Genomic DNA, 25,456 nt, shown 5'->3' with positions numbered 1-25,456 from the left:
CAATAGTACATGACATACTACTCCCACTTCCACTTTTCACACTGGAGCCTAATTTTTAATCCTCCTTTTGCTGCAAATCACCAAGGCATTCACAGATTTTATGACTCCTCACTCTGTAGTCCAGAAGGGCCTCAACTGCAACTCAGGATAATATCCAGCCAACTGCACAACGAAGTGCCCTTATATCTCTGAAATTTCCTTTCTCCTGCTACAGAGAAGGCAGAGGTAACAGAAGGTATACTAAATGCTCTACACATTACAGGGAAGGATATGCTGAGTGCAGCCATGCTACTTAAAGCAGAACTTCATTTGTTCACGTTTCCCACGAGATCTAGAGGGCTCGAGTTGTGAATTGCACACTGCAATGTTGCCTTCTGCCTTCTGTGGGCACAATCCATATTCACCCCTTTCAAAGCCAGAACTTCCAGTAATACTCAGATATCCTTGCTGGTTTGGGACTCAGCTATCAGGATATTTCTGCATGGTAGAAAAAAACACATTAAATGAAAACCATGTTTTTGGAAAAGAAAGCCCAAATCTCTAAGAACGAGCTTCTGTTACACTACTTTAGCATGCATTAATATTGAATACAAAAGCTTATGAGTAAAACGCAAAATCCATATAAAGAAAGAGCAGACCTCTGACTAGTATAAAAGTCAGATCCAACAGTATACTGATGTACTCATGATCCCGTGAGAGAATTTTTAACAAATAGATAAATACTTCTGTTCATCCAGCAAAGTTTGTCTCTGATTCTCTGGAGCAAAGTAGACTGAAATACACACAGTGTGAATGATACATCTCTTCTCAAAAACTTAGAATCCACCATTTAATTTGAAGGATTAAATTAATCTTTCCTATTGCTTCTCAATTCTTTTATGTTTCACGTTACAGTGGAAATAACTACATGTTAATATTTTCTTTTTTCAAATCAAATAATGCCAAATTATGCCTGATTCATGGTGGTGAATGGTGAAAGGAAAAAAAAAAACAAAGAAAAGTAAGAGCTATCACTAAACTAAACTAAACAATCATTTCAGGCCGCAGCTCATCTTCAGGAGATTATTTTTACTAACGACAAATAGTACATTCCCGTTAGGATCTCTAATGTGTGCATATCATATGCCTTTCACTGAAGGATGGAGGTCTGACTCTATACACGTGAGCATGAGCTAGAATTAATAACTGGGGTTAGTAAAGTAAATCCTTCTTGAGAAGTTTCTCACTAAGGACGTTCATAAATGCTCCTGTGACATTCACTGAAAAAGCAGTTTAGTGCTTAATGAATACTACTAACACTAATCAGTAATGGTTCAGAGCACAAAGTATTGTTTCAAAGTCTGCAATATGAAATCTAATACCAGCAGCATGATCATGCCATATTATTTACAAACCATGTTCTGTCTACACCAGCTAGACTAGAACACCAATTGAACATTCAGAAACAATTAAAACAGGCAAAAAAAATATATTGCAAATGTATAGAGTTCTGTAATTCATAAGATGTTGTGATGTCTGTTGGTTTTCTAAGATACTCATTTTAAATTGAGCTTTATTGTCAAAACTCTAACACAAAACAATACTGAATTTATAAAAGTGGACTTTTTGCCAGTTTAAGATTACACGACAACATAGATACAAATTGAAAGCACACATATATATGGGCCTAGAATAAAAAGCTGTATAAGCTTCCATCTCAGCTCTTGTAAAGAGGATGAAATGATGTTCTGTAATAACAATGTACCTGTTTGTAAACTTACTCAACAGATTCTTCAGAAAGTGTGTGAATGCATGATAAACAATGGCCTAGAACTGACATATTCGGAGTTTTTAAAGTGTAAAAACCTGTTGTAAATAATTCTTGCACAGGTTCTTCACAGCTGTAAGAATTTGGCAAAGCACAGAATGCTTGCTCAAATATGAACCAGTATTTTTGTCTATGAGCAGCTCAACAGCTTTTTATTTCTAATAAACCAGCTTCTTCTTCATTTTTCCCAAAAGGAACATAATGCTCACAGTAAGCTCGCATTATTCTTTTAAATCTGCAGGGCAATACAACCAAAAATCTTGCACGTGCTTCTATGACAAAATAATTATTCTACTTTGACATATTCATGTAAAATGTATATTTTTTATATATACAAAATCCTTTCCTTTCAAACAATACTGCAAGGTAGGAAAGAGAAGATAATTACCCCATAACTGTATGACAGCAATTTATTAGAAATATTACTGCTGAATTTCAACATTATACATAGTTTCCCTGACAGGAAATTTACCATCACAGAAAAGAAATTTATATACATCTATAGATTTGCAATGATCATGAAGGGTTGACTAAGTAGAGCAGCCTTCCTTTTCTTCTTCTACTGGGCATGTTGTATTCCTGTTTAGAGATCACTGATGTAGAAATGATGCTGGAGGAACAACAGCTCAAAACAAACATACAGGCCAGATTTCCTCCCATCTGCCATCCTGGTGTCACGGTTTGTCTAGTGAATTAAGGAAGGTCCATTTCAGCTCAAGACTGGTCTCCTTAGAGGTTTAGCACTTCTGCTTTACTCTCCAATTTTCCTCCTGTTGTGTCAAAAAATAATTCAGGAAGGGGTGAAGAGAGGAAGGCATGGCCTGGGATGCTCATAAGATTCAGTGAGCTTCTGGGTTTGATGCTGTTAGGCTATTTGCAGCTCAACCAGTGACACAAGGCTGCTCAACTGCTGAAAAATGGGGGACTGCCAGCCCTGAGCTAAAAAAGTCATCGAGGAGGAATACAAAAGTAAGCTCTTCCCATGGTACGTCAGCATGGACGGGGCGCAGAACACATTCTCTGTGACTCAATCTCCCTGCCTTTCATGCACAGCAATCCAAGAACTGAGGATTTAACCAAACTCCACAATTTGGGCACTTTGTCAGAACAGTAAGTACTCCAGAAAAAGCAAAAAAAATCACGATTATTACACAAGGCAGAACATAAGCAACAGCCAACCGAAACTAGCTACATCTTTAACAGACTCCAGACCATTACTATTAAAGTAACATTTCCTCTAACACTGAGAAATAAATGCTTTTCTTTTTTTTTTTAATGTGGCAAACTGTCTTTAAAGATCTTTATGTTCTAAAACTTATCTCTCATTCAAAAAGGATTGTCAATTACTTTTTTTAATGGTATTTGCTTGATGGAGCAGGAGAAAACAAACCTTTACCAGAATGAAATATCATTTTCAGATATTTGCTTAAGTAGTAAGCATCTTAATCATCGGGAAACATCTCCATGTATGTGTGAGAGGAAGGAGGTGGCAAGTGGAATTTTAAGAAGTCCTAATTCATAGGAAAAAAAAATACAGAGAGTTATGCGTGATTTCCAGAGCACAAAAGAGATGTGGTTTAGATTCAAAAGTTTGCTTTTACAAGAATGAAAACAAAATGTCTTTACAGATGTCACTAAGTTTCATAAATTCACTTTGCCATCCTTAGGATGTCTATCACTGTACATGGAGAGGGAAAAAAAAGTTTTTTAATAATGCTAATGGCACTAGACCCATTTGACTATCTAGTTACACCATCTGAACTGGTGTGTCTTCTCTGGTTATTAAAACTATGAATTCAGGATTGCATTTGCTAATGTTTTGTTCCAAACAGCCAAATCTAATCTATTTTAGTTTGATAAGGTAGAATATTTCAGATCAGATAAGAAAGTAAAAACAAAAAAACAAACAAACAAACACCAGTAATCTTTTATATACAAATTAACAGTTCTTTTCTCAGAAATCACATGCAAGAATCAAGGAAAGAAACAGCTCAGTGGACTTTACAAATATCTATACCAATATCACAGACATTGTCATAGAGTCTTGAAATAATATACTGTTTTCAGCAGGTCCTAAGGTGACCAGTTTCTTTAAAATGAAAGAAACCACATAGGCAATCACTGCTACAGGTTGGTGTACTAAAATAAACCAATTAATAAGGATCCAATGACTTAACCTTAAATTATAAAATGGTTTGGGTTGGAAGAGATCTTAAAGCCCACCCAGCCCCACACCCAGCCATGGGCAAGGCTGCCTCCCAGCTCAGCTGCGCAAGACCCCATCCAACCTGGCCCTGAGTTCCTCCAAGGATGGGGCACCACAGCATATCTGGTCAGCTGTGTCAGGGCCTCACCACCTTCATAAGGATGCAAGAGATAAACATCTCCTTTCAGAAACAATAATCTTTAAACATTAGCAGATCATTTTTTATGAAAATCAGGTCCAAAAGTCACTGAGATGTCCTATCCATATCAGAACAATTTGTTTGGAACAATTTAAGAAAACAGCACGCTTCAGTCTTTACTTACCCACCACACATTTGCAAGCTAATGTTCCCTTGGCTGAGGCTTAGAGAGGCTGCTGCAAACCACCCACTGCAGAAATGACTTTTCTGGTGTGACAGGTTACTGCCCTGAGAGCTGCTGGTGTGCATACTACTGCAGGAGGTTACCACCACCAGGCCATCCTGCATCACTGCCACTTGACAGGACAGAGATCACCTGCTGCTCCGTAGCACACGACAATTTGAACTTGGTCCTGCCACGTTTTTGAACAAAACAGGAAGAAACACAAAATCAAGTACAGCAACCAAAGAACGTTATTTTTAATATTAAGAAAAAATATATATGAATATTTCTGTGCTGGATGAGTCAAGCCTTTATTGCTAAACTAGCTTGAATTAAAGCAGGTGAAAAGCTGCTATACTCTAACCAGTGAAAACACAAAATCAGTTTCACAAATGATTTCTTAGCATTCCAGTTACAGCAAGCAGGAGGTTCAGAAAAGCTTATTTTAATTAAAAACTTTATTTTTCATTACAATTCACAGTTTATACACGGCAAGACAAACTCTTGCCATGTGGACATTCAGAACACTGTGCTGGGGAGACAAGGGTCTTTGTTATAAGAGCATTGCTCGGTGCTGTTTCATGGAATTTCTTTAATTTTAAAAGCGTACTCTCTATAAATGTTAATTGACTGATATTTACACTGAATTGACTGAATTTACATATTAACTTATATTTATTAGAAAACAAGCTAAGCATCCAAAAACATTAACATTCATATCTTGCATGTTATCTAATGGTCAGAGATGCTGTAAGATTTGCCACTTGAATCATGCCCAATCAGCAAAGTCTCATTCTTTTTAATTTACACAGAGCCTAAATTATTCTTTAAGGCCTGTTCAATTCATGTTATGTACAGCCACGTTACAGTAGACTAATATAAGAAAAAAACCAGAAAGTTATCCGTTCCATCTTGCATTTCTTCTGAATCTCACGTACACTTATAAGCAAAACAGAGGATATAAAATTAAAGTTAATGTGTTTTCTTAAAACTAATAAAGAAAACCCATAGTCTGGCTTAGATCTGCTTCTCATCAGCCTATCCTGTCTGAACAATCATCGGTATTCAGATTGTGCTATTTCTCAGCTCTTCCTCATGCCTGCACTTATATTCAGAGCCATCTCTATTGGAAATGTATGGAGTCACAGTGATACCAGTTTCAGTCGCATTCCCATATTAGTCACAGCTCCGGCACAGGCAGCCACTGTACAGCGTGACATTCAGGAAAGCACTCCAGCAGGGTTCCTGTGTAAAATATCATATGGTGTGTGGTGCGACTTAAGGAGGAAGTTAAGATCCTCGCTGCACAGCAAATATCTGGCAGAAGGTTCATCTCATTGAAAATGGTTGTATTTTGCTGCATTGGTTTCTGGATGCGGTTATTGGAATACAGCAATTAAAAGCCTCTCCTGCCTCTCCTCAAAACAGCCATCTTTATTTGCTTGTCATCTACCAAATAACAGTGATAGAAAGCTGATTTTTATTTTTTTTTTGGTACATCTGACACAGAGAAGAAAAAATCTGCTGAACACTTCTTGAAAAAAATAAGACCTAAAGAGGATCTGCAGGTTCTCCAAGTCAGTGTGAACAAATATCAGCTGGACCTGAGTAAAACAAAATTCTACTGGGGAACATATTTGCAACTTTCAAAACTGCAGTGCCTTTAAATTCAGAGCTAAGGACATCATTTGATGACTGTTGAGTTTTGGCATTCATTCATGCTGGTTGGTATCTTCAATGCAGACACCTTTAAAACACCATCATTTCAAGAAAAATGAAAGCTCAAATGAAAAGCACTTCTCATGCAAAAAAGGGAAAAAAGAAAAAAGAAAAAAGGAAAAAAGAAAAGAAAACATACAGGAATTGTAGAGGTTCTGGTTCTCCAAAAGATAAGGCACTGACAAAAATTTCTTAGGTAAAAGGCTGCATAAGAATTTCTTGCCATTTACAAATGTGTTGTAGTCCATAAATGGTCCATTCCTAGGCTCAGTAAGGTAGACCCTGAAATATTAAGGACTGATCCCTCAAAGCTACATTGTTACCATAAACAAGTGTGATTCATTCTTTAGGCCCTATGGCACATTAGGAGAAGTGAAAAACAGTCTGGGCAGATAAAGGCAGAAGACGTTGCGTGTTCCAGCATCTTTCGATAACAGAAGTGCCATTCATCTTTGTGTCTTTGAAGAGATGCGATGGTAACTCTGGACTGCAGTTTCTGTGGAACTCATGCACACATATAAAATGCTATTAGCATTGATCTTTGACAGGGTGGAGAAAAAAAAGAGTGTATGGCTAGTCTAAAAGCCAAGAGCTTCTCAAGGACTGGGACCCAACGTCACAGCTACTTAATATTTTCAATGACAGCTATTTCTTCTGCTGCACAGTGTGGTGTCAAACCATTCATGTAAATGCTGTCTGTCTTTGTTAGAGCTGGCAAGAGGTCCTTCTCACTGGTGAGATGGTTGACTGACAGGGTTCTCTTGCAGGGGGTCAGGTCTTGGTTGTGGTTGACAGCGAGCTCAGCAGAGAGCTTTCTTTTGATGGAGGTAGCCCGCTGGAACTTGTCATAGATCTCCACGCTCAGGCGTCTTCGGGTTTCTTTGAACTCCGCGGTGACATTGGCTGTCCACTCTGCAGCGTGGGCTCGGAATTCCCCTACCTGCAGCAAAAACAAGAAAAAATATGCAGCATAATAGGGCTGAGGACTTTAAAGTCCTCATAGGCTTGAAAGCAATGCAGCTTTGGGCTGGCTGGCAGAGAGCTGTGATGGTTGATTTCTCATCCCATATACTTGCTGTTTCATTGACAGCAACAAGAAAAAATGATGCTCTAGTAAAAGTTAATAGCAATTCAAAAAAAAAAAAAAAGAAAGAAAGAAAGAAAGAAAGAAAAATCTTTTCTACTGAAATTTGTTACTGAATTACAGGCAGAGAACAACAGAGGGAACAGAGGGGAGCTCCAGAGCCCTGACAGCTGCCCAGTGCCCAGCTGGTCAGGGCATGCTGAAATCCCAGCAACCCAGGCAGTGCTGTGTGTTGTTATTTATGAGCACTTCTACTGTCTGTGGAAAGATCCCTAGGAGACTTGGCAAAGAACTTTCTAAATTTAGACAGAAAAGCTTTTTTGAAAAGAAAGCATCAGCTGCTGGTATTCTCTCTTTCTTTGTGCTTGCTCAGACATAGTGCCAACACAGTAATAGCTTCAGTCCTGTCAGCAGCATGTCTGTGTACCACCTTGCTTCCTCCAAGGTGACAACAGGCTGCCAGTGAGCACGCTGCACTGTGTGCTATCACCATACAGCTGGAGGGTGGCATGGATCTCCAGCCTGGTTGTCAGCAAGGTGCTAGTTTGCACAGTCATTATCATTTAATGAATGTATGTATGTATGGGAGCAGCCTGGTCTAGTAGAAGATGTCCCTGTTCATAGCAGGGGTTTAGGTGTAGATCATCTTTAAAGTCTCTTCCAACCCAAACCATTCTGTGATTCTAGGTCTGTATATCCCTGCTACATATGTATATTCCTGTCTCTACGCGTCTTTGCCTTAGAGTCTGTCAATATACAGGCTGATCAAGTTCATTAAAACCACTGTAACTTTGACCAACCATTTCTGCATTTCAGTGCTGTGAAAGCTAGAACATGCTGTGAGCCCAGGCTCTGAGGGTACGGCAGAGGAGGGGGAGGGAGGCAGTTGCTGGCACAGGCTCTCAAATTATCATCTTCCTTGGACAGGGCACAAGGGAGACTTGGCAGCTTACCCATATAATAGTCTGAGGTGAACGACGACCTTATCAATTATATGCTATTTATATGTTCTCTCTTGTGTTTTAAGCAAACACTTACTATATTAAATTTCACAGGTAATTAAAGGAAGCACGTTTTGGGGAGAATATCTTGTTATAAGGGAAAAGGTAATAGACTGCTTTTCTTTAAATCTTGGCTCCGTAGGCAGCTTATTAGTTGGAACATATAGCACAGGGGAGATAGACTGCTGATAAATACAACTCCAAAGAAAAGCATTTTAGACGAATTAACCTTCTTAAATACATTAGTCTAATTGGTACTGCTCAGTCCAGAATTTCAATCATCAGTAAGCAAGCCTGGACTTGGTGAGCAAAGAAATCAAATACAAATTAACAAAGAGAAATACGGGGCTAAGCCATCAGAGTGGCCAAAGGCTTATTCATGCTTTGCAGTGCAGTGGAAAACAGGAATATTATGAAGGTAAAAAATTATCAGCTCACTCAGGAGTGACGGGGTTTCAGGAAAAACTTTCCCCCTCCAGAAACAAAACAAAAAGCTCTTTACCCAGGGGTCATTTTATTACATTTGTCTCAGCTTCAGTGAATTACGCAGTTGACTAATGTGGACCCATTATGTGTATTTTCTAAAACGAGGATTATTATCTGTAATACACAGAGGATTCGCCCAGCTGAAAGATTATTAGTATTTAAATTGTGCAATTAGGATCAGCCACACTGCACTTCAGATCTGAAAATAATGAAATCTGCACTGCTGAAACATTTCAGCTGCTGCACTGGTTTTATTTGTAGTAAACAAATAACAAAAGTACGATAAGCAGTATCAGTGCACTGACACCCTTGGGCAGCTTTGTGCTGCTCTAAAGCTCTCCTAAAGGCAAACTGCTCAGATTTTGGAGCACGCTGCTGTCTAGGGGAGCAAAAAGCCCATATACAGCTATTTTACCCTGCACATTTGTAGCCTTCTCCAGCTGTGTAAGACTTTTGCTCATGCACACATCTCTGCGATTGCAGATAATCACATTCAAGGGATGTTATTAGATCAGTAGTTTTAAAACTGTCTTGGCAACCTACTGGAAGTCACAAGCATCTTGAAATGCCTCCCTATGACCTTCCTAACCTGCTTTTTGGTAGTGGATCCAGTTCCCACTTCTCCCGTGTGTTCTCAGCTAATGAAAAACAGCTGGCCATGCTTCTGACAAAATCAAGTATAGGTAACCTGTAGTACATGCTCAGAACTCTCTCAGCAGTCCACCTCACATGTTGATGATGGAGCTGTCTTGCACTAGAAAAGCTGCTCTATTTTAACTTGTATGTATGGGAATTATTCTGGAAATTTTTCAGATTGTTAGGATAGCTAATTGGTAGGTTCTAATTAGATTTCTTTTGGAAAGCAAGTTTATGCAGCTAGATGGAGAACATCATTAATATGCGTTTTAGAGACAGACTCATTTTCCAATTAAGGTGACATGGAACGTGAACATGGTGGTTTCAATCCTATCTGCCCATATATCAGAGCTGTGATGCTGCTTGGCAGGATTTCAATTCTATATTAAAATCACTGGAAAAAAAAAAACAAAAAAAAAAACGCAGTGCTGTTACTAAGCAGAATTGAAATACATTCCTAGTAAAACAGAGGTAATTGGCACAGCATGAGAAACAACGTGGTGCTGTGTGAACTGTGTGTGCCCCAAGATTATTGCTTTCAGCCCCTAGCTTTTGTGTGAACTAAAATGCACTCAAAAATGTTATCCTTCCAGAATAAAACTTAATTCCATAGCACTTACAGATTTAAGTAGAAAAGGTCACAGGAATAGAAATATGCAGTTTTCAACTGCCAGTGAACATAAGCAACTAATAATTTGATCCTTCCTTTATCCATAGGGACCTTTCTGTATACATACAGGTCCATTCTGTCCTTAGGGTATGACATTTCTTCCTATTGCTTCTTTTCATCTGGAGGCTGATAGACGCAAAATGCTTTATGCAAAGTGATTGAAATGCCAGTTGCCTGTGCTGCTCAGAAAAAATCTTAACTTACATACCTACTGTAACACTTGTTTACTTTCCTCAAATTCTCTTGCCCCATTACAGCACACACCTTTAATTTCTGCAGTCACTGTAGTTGGATATTATGATAACATAGTTGGGAAACATGATGCAAAGATATGGTCTCAGTCACAGAAATTACTGACAGCTAAATACTTTACATAAAGCTAAATTGAATTACATGTTTCAGAAGTAACAGGAAAATCACAGCGATATAAGTAACACTAGACTGGTGAAGTTGCCCTTTCCTAACACTTGCAGAACAGAAACGCCACCAGTAACGGGGACTCAGCCATTAGCACAGCTCCAGGATTGACTTCCTCAATGTCAAAATCCAAATCAGATTACAAGATGTCAGATATCCACAGTGATTTCACAAGGAGCGCAACACTTTAACCCATTAATAATGTGCCTTGAACATCAACAACAGGTAACTTTATCAGCTATTTATGAAGCAATACCCTACTGCCTTATGAGACCTGTATCTGCTGGACTCAATGACAAATTCTCAAGACATATGAACGAGAAATATATATATTCCTCATCATAGCACACATCATCATGAAACACTAGACATTTTTCACTTAAACATCATTCCTTGATTCAATTCACTGCCCACTACAGACTGCCTGGCCTTCAGCTACCACTGCAGATGGACCTCTATCTCTATATGTTGTAAGGTGTCTTTCAAAATGTGTGTTCTATTAGAACATAATGAGAAATACCATCTGAATAAATATGAAATGTCTACTTAATCCTGTTAAAGCCTCTTTATATACATATGTATATACATATGCATATATACACACAGAATATACTGCATGAATTTTCTAAATGACCAAAGAGTTCCCAGACCTCACCAAAAATGTCATTTAAAGATGAATATACTGAATATAATGGAACTAGGAAAAAAAAAAAAAAGAAAAAAAAAAGGACAATAAATAAGCATTCTTTCACTTTTCCTGCAAAAAAAAACAAAAAACAAACCAAAAAACAAACAAAAAAAAAACAAAAAACCCAAACATCTAAATTAATATTAACCTAAAACTCTGGTCTAGGCCAAGCCTCTCAGCCAGTATCACTGATGAACTGATAAGATCAACTTCTTCCCTATTAATATTCATCACCACCAATCAAAAAAGAAAATTTGAAGATATTGAAGAATCTGATATGAAGAAATTCTCCATATTTGTCTGGAGTTTGGCGACCTTTCTGGACACTTTATGAACAGATAGCCAAATAATTAACACAAACAGAATTGTCCATCTCTCAGTAAGCACACACAACCTATTAACTGCAATCTGGACAATACAAGTCACGTAACTATTACATGTGAATAGTCCATACTTTGAATTAAGTCACAACTGTAGTGAAACAAACAAAAAGCAGAAATATCTCCTTGAATAGACCAAATTGAATACACGCTGTTCTAAGCTCTCCTTAACTTTGCTTGGAAAATCCCAATACGAAAGTGTAACCAGTTGATCTACTTGTGTTTACACAGAGAGAAGATACGTTGCCTGGAGAGACATACATGAGGTGAAATATCTGATATACTTGGGAGAAGCTATAGCAGTGAGCACCAAACTGTAAAAATAGACATTACATATGTTATACAAGAAATCATGACTAAATGTATTTTTAATTTTTTTTTTTTTTGGCATACAGATTGCATACAATTTAGAATGGCCGTGATGTTAGTACAAACCAAAAAGAAAAAAGAAATAAATAGGGAGCAGCTGAGCGGGAAATATCCATCTGACTATTTTAGAAAAAGAAAAAAAAAATGGCTGTCCTTACTGATACTTTTAATGCTGTAGATGTTCCTCAGTATATGAATTCTAACATTTATACCTAATGCATTCTCCAATTTCTCAGCTTTCCCCCCCCCCCCCCCCCCCCCCTCAAAGTACTTTCCTTTTACTTCAGAATAACACATCCAATTAACTTCTCCATGATCTGCTACTCTGCGACAAAACTAGAAAGAGCATGTACATATCACATTATGCACTCAGCAGAGTAGAGTACATAACATTTTGTCTTAGGTTTCAAGAAACTCATCCAAGCCTTCTCAGAAATTTGTCTCAGAAAGTCTCACCTAAAAACTGAAATAAAAAATAACTTAGGTACAGACAGTCTTGATGTATTTAACAATGCAGCTGCTGGGTGGGTTGGTTCTGTGGGCGGGTTTGTCTCTCTGCCTTCTCATTTTCCTGCAGTCCTGGGTAAGCAAACACCACTTCCTTCTGCCTGAACTACTGCTGGCCACAAATGTATGTTCATTTTCGCAGAAGAGAAAAAAAAAAATAGGTTTGACAGACATTTTGATTGAAGCCCGTGCTTTTCCTGCATCTTAAGAATTTATAGTTCAACTAAGTAAATTCCCATCCCCAGAATACTGCTCTTAATATTTCTAATTATAGCATTATTAGAGAACATCCAAACCTCACTGCCCTGTAGCAGAGGTAGAGAAGACTGCTACTTGTCTTTAAAGGTAAAACAAGACAGGAGCAAAATACAACAGAAAGACCACAGACTGTACAGAGATGTCTAGGCTGAGTTTTCCCAGGTATGTAACCACTATTTTATGCTCCTTCTTTCTTCCCAGGACTCAGTTCTGTAAGAGAGAACTCTTCTACATCACATCTTTAACACAGCAAACTTTAATTTCAAATTGAATGTCGCAAGTAAAGCATTATTTCTTCTCTCCTTTGGTATCCCTGACCGGTATATTAAATCCTTTTTTCAAAGCCAAGTACTAGATGGGAAAGATTCTACTTTGTAAAATTGCTATCTTCTGGAGTAACATTTAAATTACTTAGACAGTGGTATTTTTCTACACACAGTGGTCAGAAATGCTCTCCCACTAGCAACTGGATTATTCAATCATTCAACAAATAACATTTGTGAGTTCATTCCAGTGAGCAACGTCTGTTTGCTTTCACCCACAGCTTCCATGAGTGCAGCTGATGCCTTGGATGAAACAAACCACAATAGTTAAAGGGAATGCAGACAGCTCATGAATTTTGATTATTTTGTTGTGGAGAAGCATATATGGAGACATCTGTGGGAGTGTATTTCATGGAGATAATGACAGATGGCAGATACAGAAATGCTCTTTTGCTCTATCATGGTCCAATTCAACTAAATAGGAACAGGTAGCTTACAATATACCTTTTTTTTTTTTTTTCTTTAGCAAAAACAGATCAAAATAAATCATGCATTGGGCTTTTTTTCCCTCCTTTGTTTACCTTTTTTGTTTGTTTCCCTCCCCAGAAATATAAACACTCCTGTGGTAGGTACTGCCCCAGAACTATTCCTCATATTGTTCTTAAGACAATTCTTTGCATAGAGTTACAAGAGTTCCATTTGATGACTGTACACTAACTATTGGCCTGATTCTCTCCATTCCTAGCATTTCATCTTGTTAATAAAATTTCAAGCATAAAGAAAAATGTAAGCATCTCCTTTTAACAAAATCAGTCATTTTATTCAGTTGACTCATCTACCTCAGAAAGCTATCCAACCTCTCTCAACCTGATGGAACTGAATGACACCCACCTCTATTAACCACAAGAAACTACCGAAGCTAATGTGAAGCTCTATGGGCTGACCTTAATATGATTCAGGACAACATCTATTCTCTGTCTACTCTACAGCCCATGACTTTGCTGTGGCCAGAAATAGCAAACATTTTAAGAATTTTAGTACAAGCATAATGAAATCCAAGTCACAAGCAGCTGAAAGGCTCTGTCTTTTAAATTTCTCCCACAGGAAAAAGATGACTTCAGTAAGTTCACTGGGTTTTACTTTATTTTTCCTCACAGTGCTATACTAAAAAGAACAAAGAAAAGGCTTAATTTAGACTCGATACTAAGAATAGGATGGTTATTGTGACTACAGGGTCAAGTCTCACCAAAAATTGTTTAATCCTAAAATTCCCAATGTTAATATCTGGGGTAATATTTTGTGAAATATTAAATCTCCACTTTAATTTCACAACTTGAGTATTACAGCTACATTACAATTCATTCCCTCTACAGAAAAATATTCCATAATTTCTTCAGTGTTTTTTATCCATTATTGCAAAATGCAATTTCCTCACTATCAACACAGCTTCTTGAAGATTCAAGGTTATTCTGCTGGACTGGCTTTGTCTGGTGATACTTCCACAGGAGAGCTATCAAATGTGAACTTACATGTTTGCTCTGAGGTTACCATAAAAAAAAAGTTTTTAAAAAGTTAGCCTTCAGGAATATTAATCATGAAGATGTGGGCTGAACAGATTCCAGACTAAATATCACTATCAGTAGAGTTAAATCACAGATACATTTGTCGTAGTAACTTAGAGGATCAATTACATCTTGTCTCAAAAATAAAAATGAAAATCAAGATCTCCTAATATAAGTTACAGTAACCCACGTTCAAGGAAACTTCATGTTAATTAACTCTGAGAAACACCGCTGATATAACTGATCTTTTTAATTACTTTCTATCTTATTATGAAGTGTAAGTAATTTGCTCTAGTTTTAATTTTTGGGGATAGCTCTCATCATTACTGTCTGGTTGAATTCAACCTAAGGCATTTTATCCCTCCCAAGTCAGCACAGTGAGGAAATAGGGAGCACTGGGGAAGACTTGGGGCTGACAGACAACCTGCCTAGAGTGCCACTTCGCTAACAGAGTTGTATTTAAAATTTCTGTTGTAATCAATACCACACCAGCATCAGTCTGGGATATGGTGGAACTTACGCAAAAAAAAAAAAAAAAACAAAAAAAAAACAGCCATTGCTAAAAGGCTTTTTTTTTTTTTTTTTAAATCCTCAACAAAGAGATGGGATATAAACATGGACCATACCAGCACAATAACAACAGAGATGTTACTTTTGTGTGTGTTGTGTGATGAATCTGAGGCTAATTTAAGCAAGCACAGTGTATAAGAAGTACAGAAAGCTCGGGAAAGACATCTCAAAAAATGAAGTGTGAAAGTCTATTAGCAGACTGGTTCACTTAAGATTAATAGAAAAACATGTCCTTTCATATTCTGTACTGCACATAGTACAACCACGTACTTGCAAAAGAGTGACTAATACAGAAACTCTTGCTATGGCAGGACCTAGAACACCACCAGGATAGCTTAAAGTCACAGTTTTTGGAATGAGATGAAATTTAATTCAAAACCAAGTCAGCCATTTCTTCCTTCTGACACCATGACCACTCTTTATGTGTCTGAGACTAAAAAAAGTTTATGGAGGGGTCTGTGCTATCATCATGTTTTATCTTATTGGGGATATTTTTTTTTTTTTTTTTTTTAATTTTTTGGCAAGTTTTGTTTGTGTGGGTTTTTGGGATTTTTGGCCCTGTTGAGATTCAGGTTTGGCAGTATTTTATGACCTAATAGTTTGTGTTCTTTCCCATCTGACTCAAATTAGCAGGAAAAAAACACAGTTTTTTGAATGTTGCAATTCTTTCTCAAATATGCATTTCCGCACACTCTTAAACCTAGGCAGGCTTCTCTTGCTTTGCTGTTTTTGTAGCCCTCTGCATTCCCCTTGAACGTTAGGCCACAGAGCCAGGGACTGTTTTCTGGTAATATTCCTTTCAATAACATCTGTAGCTGTAACACTGTGTTCCTACAGAAATTCAACAATCGCCTGCTGGCGCATCCTAGAATTGTGTCACCCCCATTAATCACTGCCTTGTAAAAGGATTTCACTTGCAGTTGCTTTCACACTACGACTGCCTCCCACAAATATTTCTCCGGTTCAGCACTTTCTAGGAACAGGCTTGCACCAAGTCAGTCTGCCCAATACTTTGAGATTGTGAATGGATGCATTTTAGCACTACTGAAACTTCCTTTGGCATTGTTGTTCAGTTTTTTTGGTTGTTGTTGGTGGTGGCTTGTTTGTTTCTACAAAAAAGAAAAGCCCCGAGTTGTTTTCTTTGATAGAAGCTGCTCCGTCTTGCTTAAAGCAATCTGCAGGGGATCAGCAATACACAATGAATCAGCAGTGGTTTCACGCCTTTGTATAAAGCCTCTGATTAGCAGGCTGTAGAGCTATTCTAATCATCTACATTTCCAACTCAGTGGATGGGTGCAAGTGCCACACTGCAAGCTCTGTCACTGGAAGAAAATCTCAGTCAGTCATCACCCTCACTGAGCAGGTTCTGAGGCCTGTTTGCCTGCAAGGCCAATACAATTCACTGAAATCTTGCAAAATTGTATCGCACTTCCCTAGCAAGCTAAAGACCGTTCATTATGCAGTCAAATAAGCACCAGAGCTGTTGCCAAATCAGGTGTAGAGTACTGCAGAGAAACCAGGAAGGAGGGCCAGGGGAAGATGAAGGATAAAAGGCCAGTATTTTCAGCAAAGAGTAGCTCAGATGTTTTGTGAAGTCAGACTTGACTTCTTTTTTTTTTAAATATACATATAATATTTTTTTAATATACATGTAATATTACAAGACAGAGATACCATGATACCATGCCATTCCATGTATACAGTTTACATTTAGGGTCCTCCCATGGTGGATATGAAAGATGGATTCATATTCCCTTAAGGCTGGGACCCATACGTTTAACCTTAAGCTACAGTAAAATGAAAAGACAATAAATATTACAGAGTGCAATAATCCATGGTATCATCATGACAAGACTAATTCTGTTTTGACAGACATGAGTGACAGGTCTGCTGCTGATGCCAAAGAGATTAAACAGAGTGATGATTCAGATGAGTCAAACTGTTTATAAATACCAAAGATAACATTTGCCTCGTGTTTCCTGAAAGAGTGAGTTATGCTATTTTTCCATGAAGTTTTCGACCTGGTCATTAAAGAGGGATCCATACCATCAGTTCAAAAGGAGGACACCAAGCATGAAAATCACTGGTCCAAACAGAGCTGATGTCTAACACTCTTGATATTCAAAGAAGAGAACTTGCTTGTAGAGGATGCAATTCATCTCACACAGTAGATGCCTTAAAATGAAATGGATATGCTAGAAACACCATTTCCTTGCACTAACTATAAAGGCAGTGTAGATGACTAAGTCAGAAGTTACTCTCTACAGTGGAGGTTAATTCCACCTTCATTGATTTGAATGGAGTCTGGACTAAAGTTTCACAAAGAATACTGTGAGCCAAAGGGGTGTTTATTTATTTAAGGGACCTTATTTTAAAAATAAAAATTTGAAATGTATAGCCTAAGTGACCAAGGTTCTTGGTTGGGAAGTCATTTTTGCAGGACATACTGAAATTCAGAAGCTGCTGCATACTGAGGCAAAAAAATGTGATGAAAAATCCTGCTGAAATATTACCTTTCAAAGAGACTAAAATCAAGAGACTTCATAGTTCTCTGAGTAATCAGAGCACAGAGAATAATGAAGAGGAGGGAGTTTATGGCAAGCTAGTAAAGCTAAAGCTGAACTTCAGAGACAGATCGCCTACTTATGATTATAGCACACAGCATGTTCCAATGACTTTCTGACACTTCATCTATCTTACTGCATGAACTGCTTCCAGCAGCAGATCTATGCTTCTAAACTCCCACTTCTATCTCTACTTGTCTTTCACTTCTCCCTTCATCTGATGCATTCAAAACTCACAGGACTATTTCAAGAACCAAGACCACCTGAACAACTAAAAGACATGCTGATTACTTGGATTTTAATATAAAAACACAGCATTATAGTGGATCAAAGACTAGCTGATCAGATTTTTTTTTAAAATCTCAGTTCCATTTGCATCTGACAAACATTTTGGCACTATCCTGGAAAAAAGGAAAAAAAAAACCCAGGTTTTTTTAATTTACTGAAACAGTGAAATGCATTATTACCACCAACTCTTATGTAAATCTTTTTTTTATGAGCAATAAAGCTGCATTTGAAAAGCAGGGAAACATGAACAGGTGTACAGATATTAGGTGATAGCCATGATCAACATGCCCATTCCTTGGAACGTGGAGGATTCCTTTTCACAATATATACTCTACACTAGCACTTTTAAAATTATTATTTTTATTTTACTTCAGGCCACACGAAGAAGCACAAAGGAGGTTATTACTGAAAACATGTCACATAGCTCAATTTTGGTTGTTCAGGGGAAGGAAACAAAGGGGCTTCTAAACACTTGCATCCTCTGTCTCCGTTCTGGCGTCCAGTACAATTCAATAAGCTTAGGAGGTACCTGCCTTCAAAACTGGACCAAAAGAAATCAACTCTATCAATCACTACTGACTGATTTGCTCTCTCCTGTATCTGAAAGGGGTAAGCTAGTGGAGATTTCCTGGTTTTTCAGGTTTGTTTGTTTGTTTTGCATGAAACCTACAACACAAATCCCACAAGTCCTACATAAAACCTTTTTTCTTGTGGACGTTGATACCCACAGCAAGTAAAAGTCTCTTGACTGAAGACAACTTCCACAGTCAGGTGTTTAACTGTTTTAGTTCTAAAAATTCATTCACTATGATCTTGTAGATTTTACCTCAGCTTCTATCTCTCAGTAGATTTCAGTGTATAACTTCATTTTTACAGATAAAGGCTTCTTCTGGTTATAACGAGCTATTTTTCCCCAATGATAGAAAGTTACCTCAAAAAAAGAAAAGTATAAAGGCATGCTTATGACTAGGATTTTCCACTGCACTTCTACTATCAGAACCACAGATAAATTCTGCTATAATCTGCATCCACAGCATCTGGAACACACCATCATAAATTTAAGCTGAACTGAAAAAACAGGCAATACATGAAATTTAGTCTCCTCTGACTTCTGCTGGCACAGAGAAGACTAAATTTCCACTGAACTGCCTTGGCTTCTTCACTCGAATTTTCCTTGACAGATAACAAAGATGAGCTGAGCAGCAGTTTTTAAATCATAAAATGCTACTTGTAAAGCTAACACAATGCTTCTGTTAATCAGACAGTTAATCTGTCAGCAGAATGCAGGATACTTGTACATAAATTCCCTTCTACAAAATCAGCACAGAATCCAGAAGTAATTTCTCTTATTTTCTAACTAGCACAAAGGTTATGCTTTGCCAGTTTTCTCAAATCAGTCTCAGTCATTTCTGATACTGTAGCATCTATTGCCAGAATATTTTCTTTCTGCTACAGATTTTCTCAGACACATTTAAGCAATGGGTTAAAAAGCAGGGGAACACTTCTGAACATGAGGGATATGATTAATTGAACAAATGGTACCAATTATGTTATGTCTGCCTTTAATCTAACCTAAAACACACGAGACACTTGTTTACAGCAAAGTCCTGAATACCTGCATCAGCCAAGAGAATTTGGTTATATTTGAAGAATGAGGCTTTCCTTTCTGTAGACAAAATGAATATGTTTGTTTAGGCTACAAAGGTGAGAAAGAGTGGAAAGAGGAAATGGGAGATACATTCCTGATGCCTGAGGAAAGTTTGGCATAGCACTGTGCTGCATAACCTGGCAAATGGAGTATTGCTTCATATAAATAGTATTATATATTTTATATGCTAAAGAGGCCCATGACTCTATTAAATTCACGTTTCTTTAAAGCTCATCCAAAATGAGCCTATGTTGAAATATCTACAGTATTAAAAAAACCCAAGGCATTATAAAATCGACACTTTGGTAATATATTGTCATTGTAATAACATGGGTAACGAGAGATTCTAAATAAGATTAAGATCCTCAGTGCTATGTACAATTATGTAGTCAAGATAGCATCTTATCCAGATATCTTTCTGTCTGATTGAACAGCTTGAGAAAAGAAAGATTAAAGACCAAATTCATTTTAGAAAGTATCGTGAAGAACTAGACTGTTCCACTAGTGTATGAAGAAGGGCAACAGAACCAAGCCTAAGCAGGGTATTTTTCATAGTCCCAAGTTATAGTGCATTAGTCATAATGCCATTTTTCCCTCCAAGAACCTAGGAAATAAATGCAGCTTAGGAAATGCTCCAAGCTAAGAACTGTTAAACTCTAAGAGATTGCACTAGGGAAATACCACGTGTACTTATCCAACTCCTTCCCCATGCAGAGGAAAGCATGGGCTAGGTGGCCTTATTTCTTAAGTGCAAAACAATAAATTTCAACAATGCCAGCTAATCACGTTTGACGTGATCTGTTGGTTTCCCTGCAGACAGTGGAAATAATACAGGCTGGATGGCAAAGTTGCCCACTGTGTTTATCCAGAATTCAAGATTGTGAACCTGGATATTGTTGAATTTGCAAATAAAAACACATTACAACTGCTGCTTCATATTTGTGAAGTCATTAGTAAAGTTACTTGTGTGAACTATAAATATCCTTTGAAATTTGCAGAGCAAAAGATCAGTTCCAATACTCATTAAATAAAATGGATCAAATAAACATTGCGCTCTGCTTCAGAGCTACATCCTCTCATTATTTAGCTGCTTATTCTTTTATGGGAATAAGCGTTTATGAAATTCTCAGTAAAAACATGCTTAAAACATGCCTGTTGCATCACTCTCACTATCTGTAAGAACTAGCAGCATAGCAAAGAGGATGCTTCTCCCTACAGACCTCACAAAATGGGTTTACTAATCCTGCCTACTGCCACCATCACTGCTCCCCTATAGTTAGGAGGAGGCAGGGACCCTGAGGGGCCAAGGAGCCTATAACAGGTGAAGATGTATAGGCATAAACTACTCTTTATAGTAAGGTCTTTGGAACTCACAGTTTGTCAAGTTTACAACTAAGCACTGATGATGCACCCTACAGCTAGGAAGACAATTTAAAGAAATATAAGTAGCAGGCACAGTAACCAGCACATTCATTCAACAGTAGCAACAAAGATTCTTTATATTTGATTAACACAAATGAATTGATATGTGCAGAGGAATTGAAGTTGAAGCAGAGGGAAATGATATATTGCTTAAAACAAAAATTATTTATAAAGCTTCTAATGAAGCTCAAACTGTGCCAGCTGTAACCAAAGGAAATTTTACTTATCCTTTAACATTTTGAGAAGTCAGAACATTTTCTTAAGTGACAACATTTAAAGTAAAATATTATATATGATGAATACATATTTACAATATGCAGAATATACAGAAGTATATTTTAACTGAAAACAACACACCTTACTACAAATAGCTATGCATGCAGCTGAAAATAATCTAGTAAAATACACCCAGGCACATTTAAGTAATGCATTTTAATACCTGACAAGATATGAAAGACTTCTTCTCTTAGCGCTATAAGATGGTGAAAGGTATATTGTATATAAATTTCTAGGGCTTTTTTATTTTTCTTTCTGTGCTCACACCTCATAGAGAAACAATCAAAGCAGAATAATTTTTGTCTCAGAAATTAAGGACTTCATTCTCCCATTTAGAATAATTCTTTTAGAAAATCTTCCGTAAGTCAGGTACAAATGTGCATACACATTTAATTTAAGACAGTTTATCTAAATCCATATGCAGTCATACAAAAAAAAAACACACGTCACAGAATGTTTGACTAGGCTAAAGTAAAGATTCAATTTGTACTATAGCATATACTTAGCACAGAAACAGTTTTTTTCCCATTCCGTAAGAGCAAAAGGGGTTATACATTCACCTGACTTATAAACAAAGTTTTATAAAGCAACATTCTGGAAATATTCTTACCTCTTCTTTTGTCTTTTTTGATATGACTCTTAGCCAGTCTCCAATCATGCTGAGAACAGCTGCAAAGTAAGCAAGCCCAACAAGGATCCAGAACCACACCACTGGTTTATAAAAATCTAGGTACTCAATATCTGATCCTCCTGAAAAAAAATGAAGTTAAAAATAAAGCACATTTAGTTGTTATAGGTGCAAAACTATTTTAAAATTAATTCTTTTCCAGAAGTCCTATTTCTTCCACTTTCTTACTACTGCAAAAATTTATAGCAAAATGTCATTGTTAAGACATCACAGTCTAAATTCCCCCGTTGCTGAAAAAGTTTTGAGATCAGCAGTAGTATGCAAATTGTACATGATGGTTCCTAATCTTTCAAATAATGAAAATGAACACTGAGAAATTGATTCAGTTTCTGAGATATTATTTAAGTTACAGGTTACTGTGGATAGCCTGAATGAAAGAACTTCCCACCTTCTTCAAACATGCATGCTGTACTAAATTTGAAGTGTTGTTCTGCAATACATAATACATTCAAACATTGAGAAATCTGACTTGCTAGGACTTAGAAACACATCTCCATTACATGAGTCCTTTAACTCTGGTAAAGAATAGTACCAGCATTGAGAAGTGCCCCTGTTGGGCAGTCAGACACTGCCATCTCCATTTTGCAGTAGAAGAAATCAGTCTACAGGGACTTGAGCTGAACTCAAGAAAATGGAGATAATACAGTTGGCAGCTGAAGGCAGCTCTTTTGAATCCCACTGCCTTAAGAACCAGACTCTTTCTTTCTTCCAAGTGTTGAAGTGAAAAAAGAAAAAAAAAAAAAGGGGGGGAATAAATTTCAGAGATGCTGTAATGGAACTTTTATGTCCAACACAGCTATAAAGAACAGATGCATAATTTCCCACAAAGAACAAAAAAAAAAAAAAAGGTTATGTTCATCCAGGGCTCTCAGACAACACAAACTAACTCGTATTTCACATCCCACAGTACAATAAAACAAGCCTTAAGCTTGCAAGTCAGCTATACCCCGTCAAATAAAATCATACCCTTCATTTGGGCTGCTGCAAAGAGAAGTTCGATTTATATTTCTGCCCACTGAAAAGGCCAAAGGAAAATGCTCTTTACCCCCCTTTCATGACAAATAGTAGCTTTCCCTGCTATTGTTATCTAATCATCACACAAGTTACAAGCAAATTTTACTGATTATTATCTTTGGGAGAAAGCCCTCATAGACAGAAATTGCTTTTCTCATATCGAGTCTTTTCATCAATAAAAACTGTTAAGCAGTAGTGGTTTAACTACCTAAGAGATAAACCCATAATGCAATAAATAAGTAAATAAATATGGGTACTTAACATCTGCACAGTTACAGCACAGTCTGAAACAGAAGACAGCCTACCTGCAAAAGTTTGAGTTCACCACACTTCAAGGCAACCAAATACCAGATAAAGCAATTTGTTAACAGCTACTTCATACCAACCCAGCAAAACAGGATTTACCCGTGCCTTTCCCCTGCTGCCATTCAAAAAGCTGTTGATTACCATGATGCATCAGAACTCTACCAGGAGCCATCCATGAACCTCACTCCTTAGTTCACATTCTTCATCTACTTATATAGTGCACAAGGAAGTACAATACGAATACAAATTACTTCTAGAGTATAAAGTTTATAAATGGAAACTAGAGATCAAATATATTGGTCTGCAGGCAGCATTTCCTTCACCATGTCAATCCAATTTATTTATAGCAAGGTTAATTACCAGGTCAGGAGTTAAGACATCTTGATACTCAATATCTTTCTTTGCTTTCTGACCAGGAGATGGCTCCATCTAGACATGCCTAAAGGAGTTAATCTTTCCAACTTTTGCAAGGGGTCATCAAAACACTCTAGAACAGCTTATCAGTTGTTTAGTTCATGAATTTTAAGGAGTCCTTGGGGAGGTATCAATTTAATGAAAGACCATGGAGAAAAAAAAACATATTTAAGGATATTTGCCCTGAGATAACTCTTTCTCTATACATATGAAAAACAATTATATAAAGTAAACTTTCCTTTATTGATGCCATTCTTTTCCCTATTCTTTTTAAAGCTAACTAACCAAAAATTATTTCCGTGTTTTTAGTTCACATTTTACAGTTTTTCAAAACTGTAAGTAGAGAACATAAAAAGCTATTGGTACAGAGTATTGTAATTTCATATTAGTAGAAAACTTCTGGTTCACTCCAAACTTGGCTCTCCAGACCAGTAAAAGTCATAATTACTTCATATCAATAGTACAAATGGTGGGCACAGAGATGAAATTCACTTCAAACACATCTGAAATCAAGCATGCCCAACTCGCAGGCTGCCTGTGGCCCAGCCCAGCTCACAGTGTGGCCACTCCCTGCCCCACACCACGATGGCAGTGGCTCTTCTGCTGAGCAGCCTGGCTCAGCCCCAGTGTGCAACTGTCACTTCATAACAACCAAATACTGGTGTGTGATCAGCACCTCCTGGGCTGAAATCAGTGCCATGTGCACAGTGCAGTGCTAACTCAAGTTACAGCAAATGAAGTCATGCATTTTGCAACACTGGTTAAACACAGCCCTGTGAACACAGGGAAATACGAAGCTGTGCTTTCCATTTTGATAAAGGAATTTGAGAATAGGCTTAAGATTGACTAAAAAATCATCAGTATTTTTGGTTGACTTGCAACTCCATTTTCAGTCGAATACATTAGCTGCAAGTTTTCAAATGGAATGCATAGAGTTGCAATTAAAAATTTGGTCACATCTCTTTAACAGACTTTTATAAACCCTCTCTTACCAGAGAGGAATACTCCTCACCACTTATTCACATCACTGCTTTTGGGCAGTATCTACATTTGTGAACAAATATAATAGTAGAAAATGGAGAGACGCTTCAGGATAAGAGCACAGCTATAAAACACCCATTCCATGCAGTCCTACCCAGAAATCAAGAGGAATACTCATAGTGACTCAAGCTTAAAGCAGTCTGCATGGTTCACACAGACAGCCCCTATTACAGATGTGAAATGCTGAGGTGACAGAGCACTTCTAAATGCCAAAAAGACACAATGCCAGCAGGAGCGAGCACAGTCTCTGGGTTGCTTTGACAAGTAGGTGAAGCGTTCCACTTTGGTGACATTAAATCCATCAGTGTTCTGGGTAAACTGTATCTCCAGCTGAGCAGACCCAGATAAACATATTAAAATGGCAACACGCATAATTCAGTTACAACCCAAAACAGTGAAAAAGCAATATTCTCAAAATCACAGATCAAAGGAAAAAGAACACTTCAGAAGACATTCTTAAAGCAGAGACTCACTTTAATTGCACTAATTTGCTGCTTAACCTTATGAAATATCATTATGCTCCACTGTGAAACACGCTACTCATATATTATTAATAATTTCTGACTTCCACATAATTCAGTCAACTTTTAGGCATCTAATCTACTTTGTATTTGATAGCTGCAAGACTCTCTCTTTTAGAAGCATATGCAATAATTTTCAATTTGAACTCCAGTTAAAGGATTTAACTGCACGTACAAATATTATATTGTCATGCTGTACATATTTTGACTTCATTGCTAACTTCGGTTAGCAGCTTCCTTACACTAAAAAAAAAACAAACCAACATGACATGAAAAACTCTTACTTTCC

The 25,456-nt window shown here is 37.4% G+C and overlaps 1 protein-coding gene across 2 annotated transcripts in view; it reads right to left on the bottom strand.

The window, feature by feature from the left end:
* Positions 1–5,852: 5,852 nt before the first annotated feature.
* Positions 5,853–25,456, bottom strand: part of KCNK2 (potassium two pore domain channel subfamily K member 2) — a 118,415-nt gene continuing 98,811 nt past the window's right edge. For both annotated transcript variants that reach the window (XM_052681148.1, XM_052681157.1), the window contains 2 exons: positions 21,794–21,933; positions 5,853–7,034 (listed from right to left, as the gene is read on the bottom strand). In XM_052681148.1, the coding sequence (XP_052537108.1) occupies positions 6,717–7,034; positions 21,794–21,933 (458 nt within the window). In that variant the 3' untranslated portion in view covers positions 5,853–6,716. The remainder of the gene's footprint in view (positions 7,035–21,793; positions 21,934–25,456) is intronic.

The sequence above is a fragment of the Tympanuchus pallidicinctus genome, unplaced genomic scaffold, assembly GCF_026119805.1.
Source record: "Tympanuchus pallidicinctus isolate F22 unplaced genomic scaffold, pur_lepc_1.0 scaffold1, whole genome shotgun sequence".
In the NCBI taxonomy this organism is placed as follows: Eukaryota; Metazoa; Chordata; class Aves; order Galliformes; family Phasianidae; genus Tympanuchus; species Tympanuchus pallidicinctus.
This window is presented reverse-complemented; position numbering and strand designations above follow the sequence as displayed.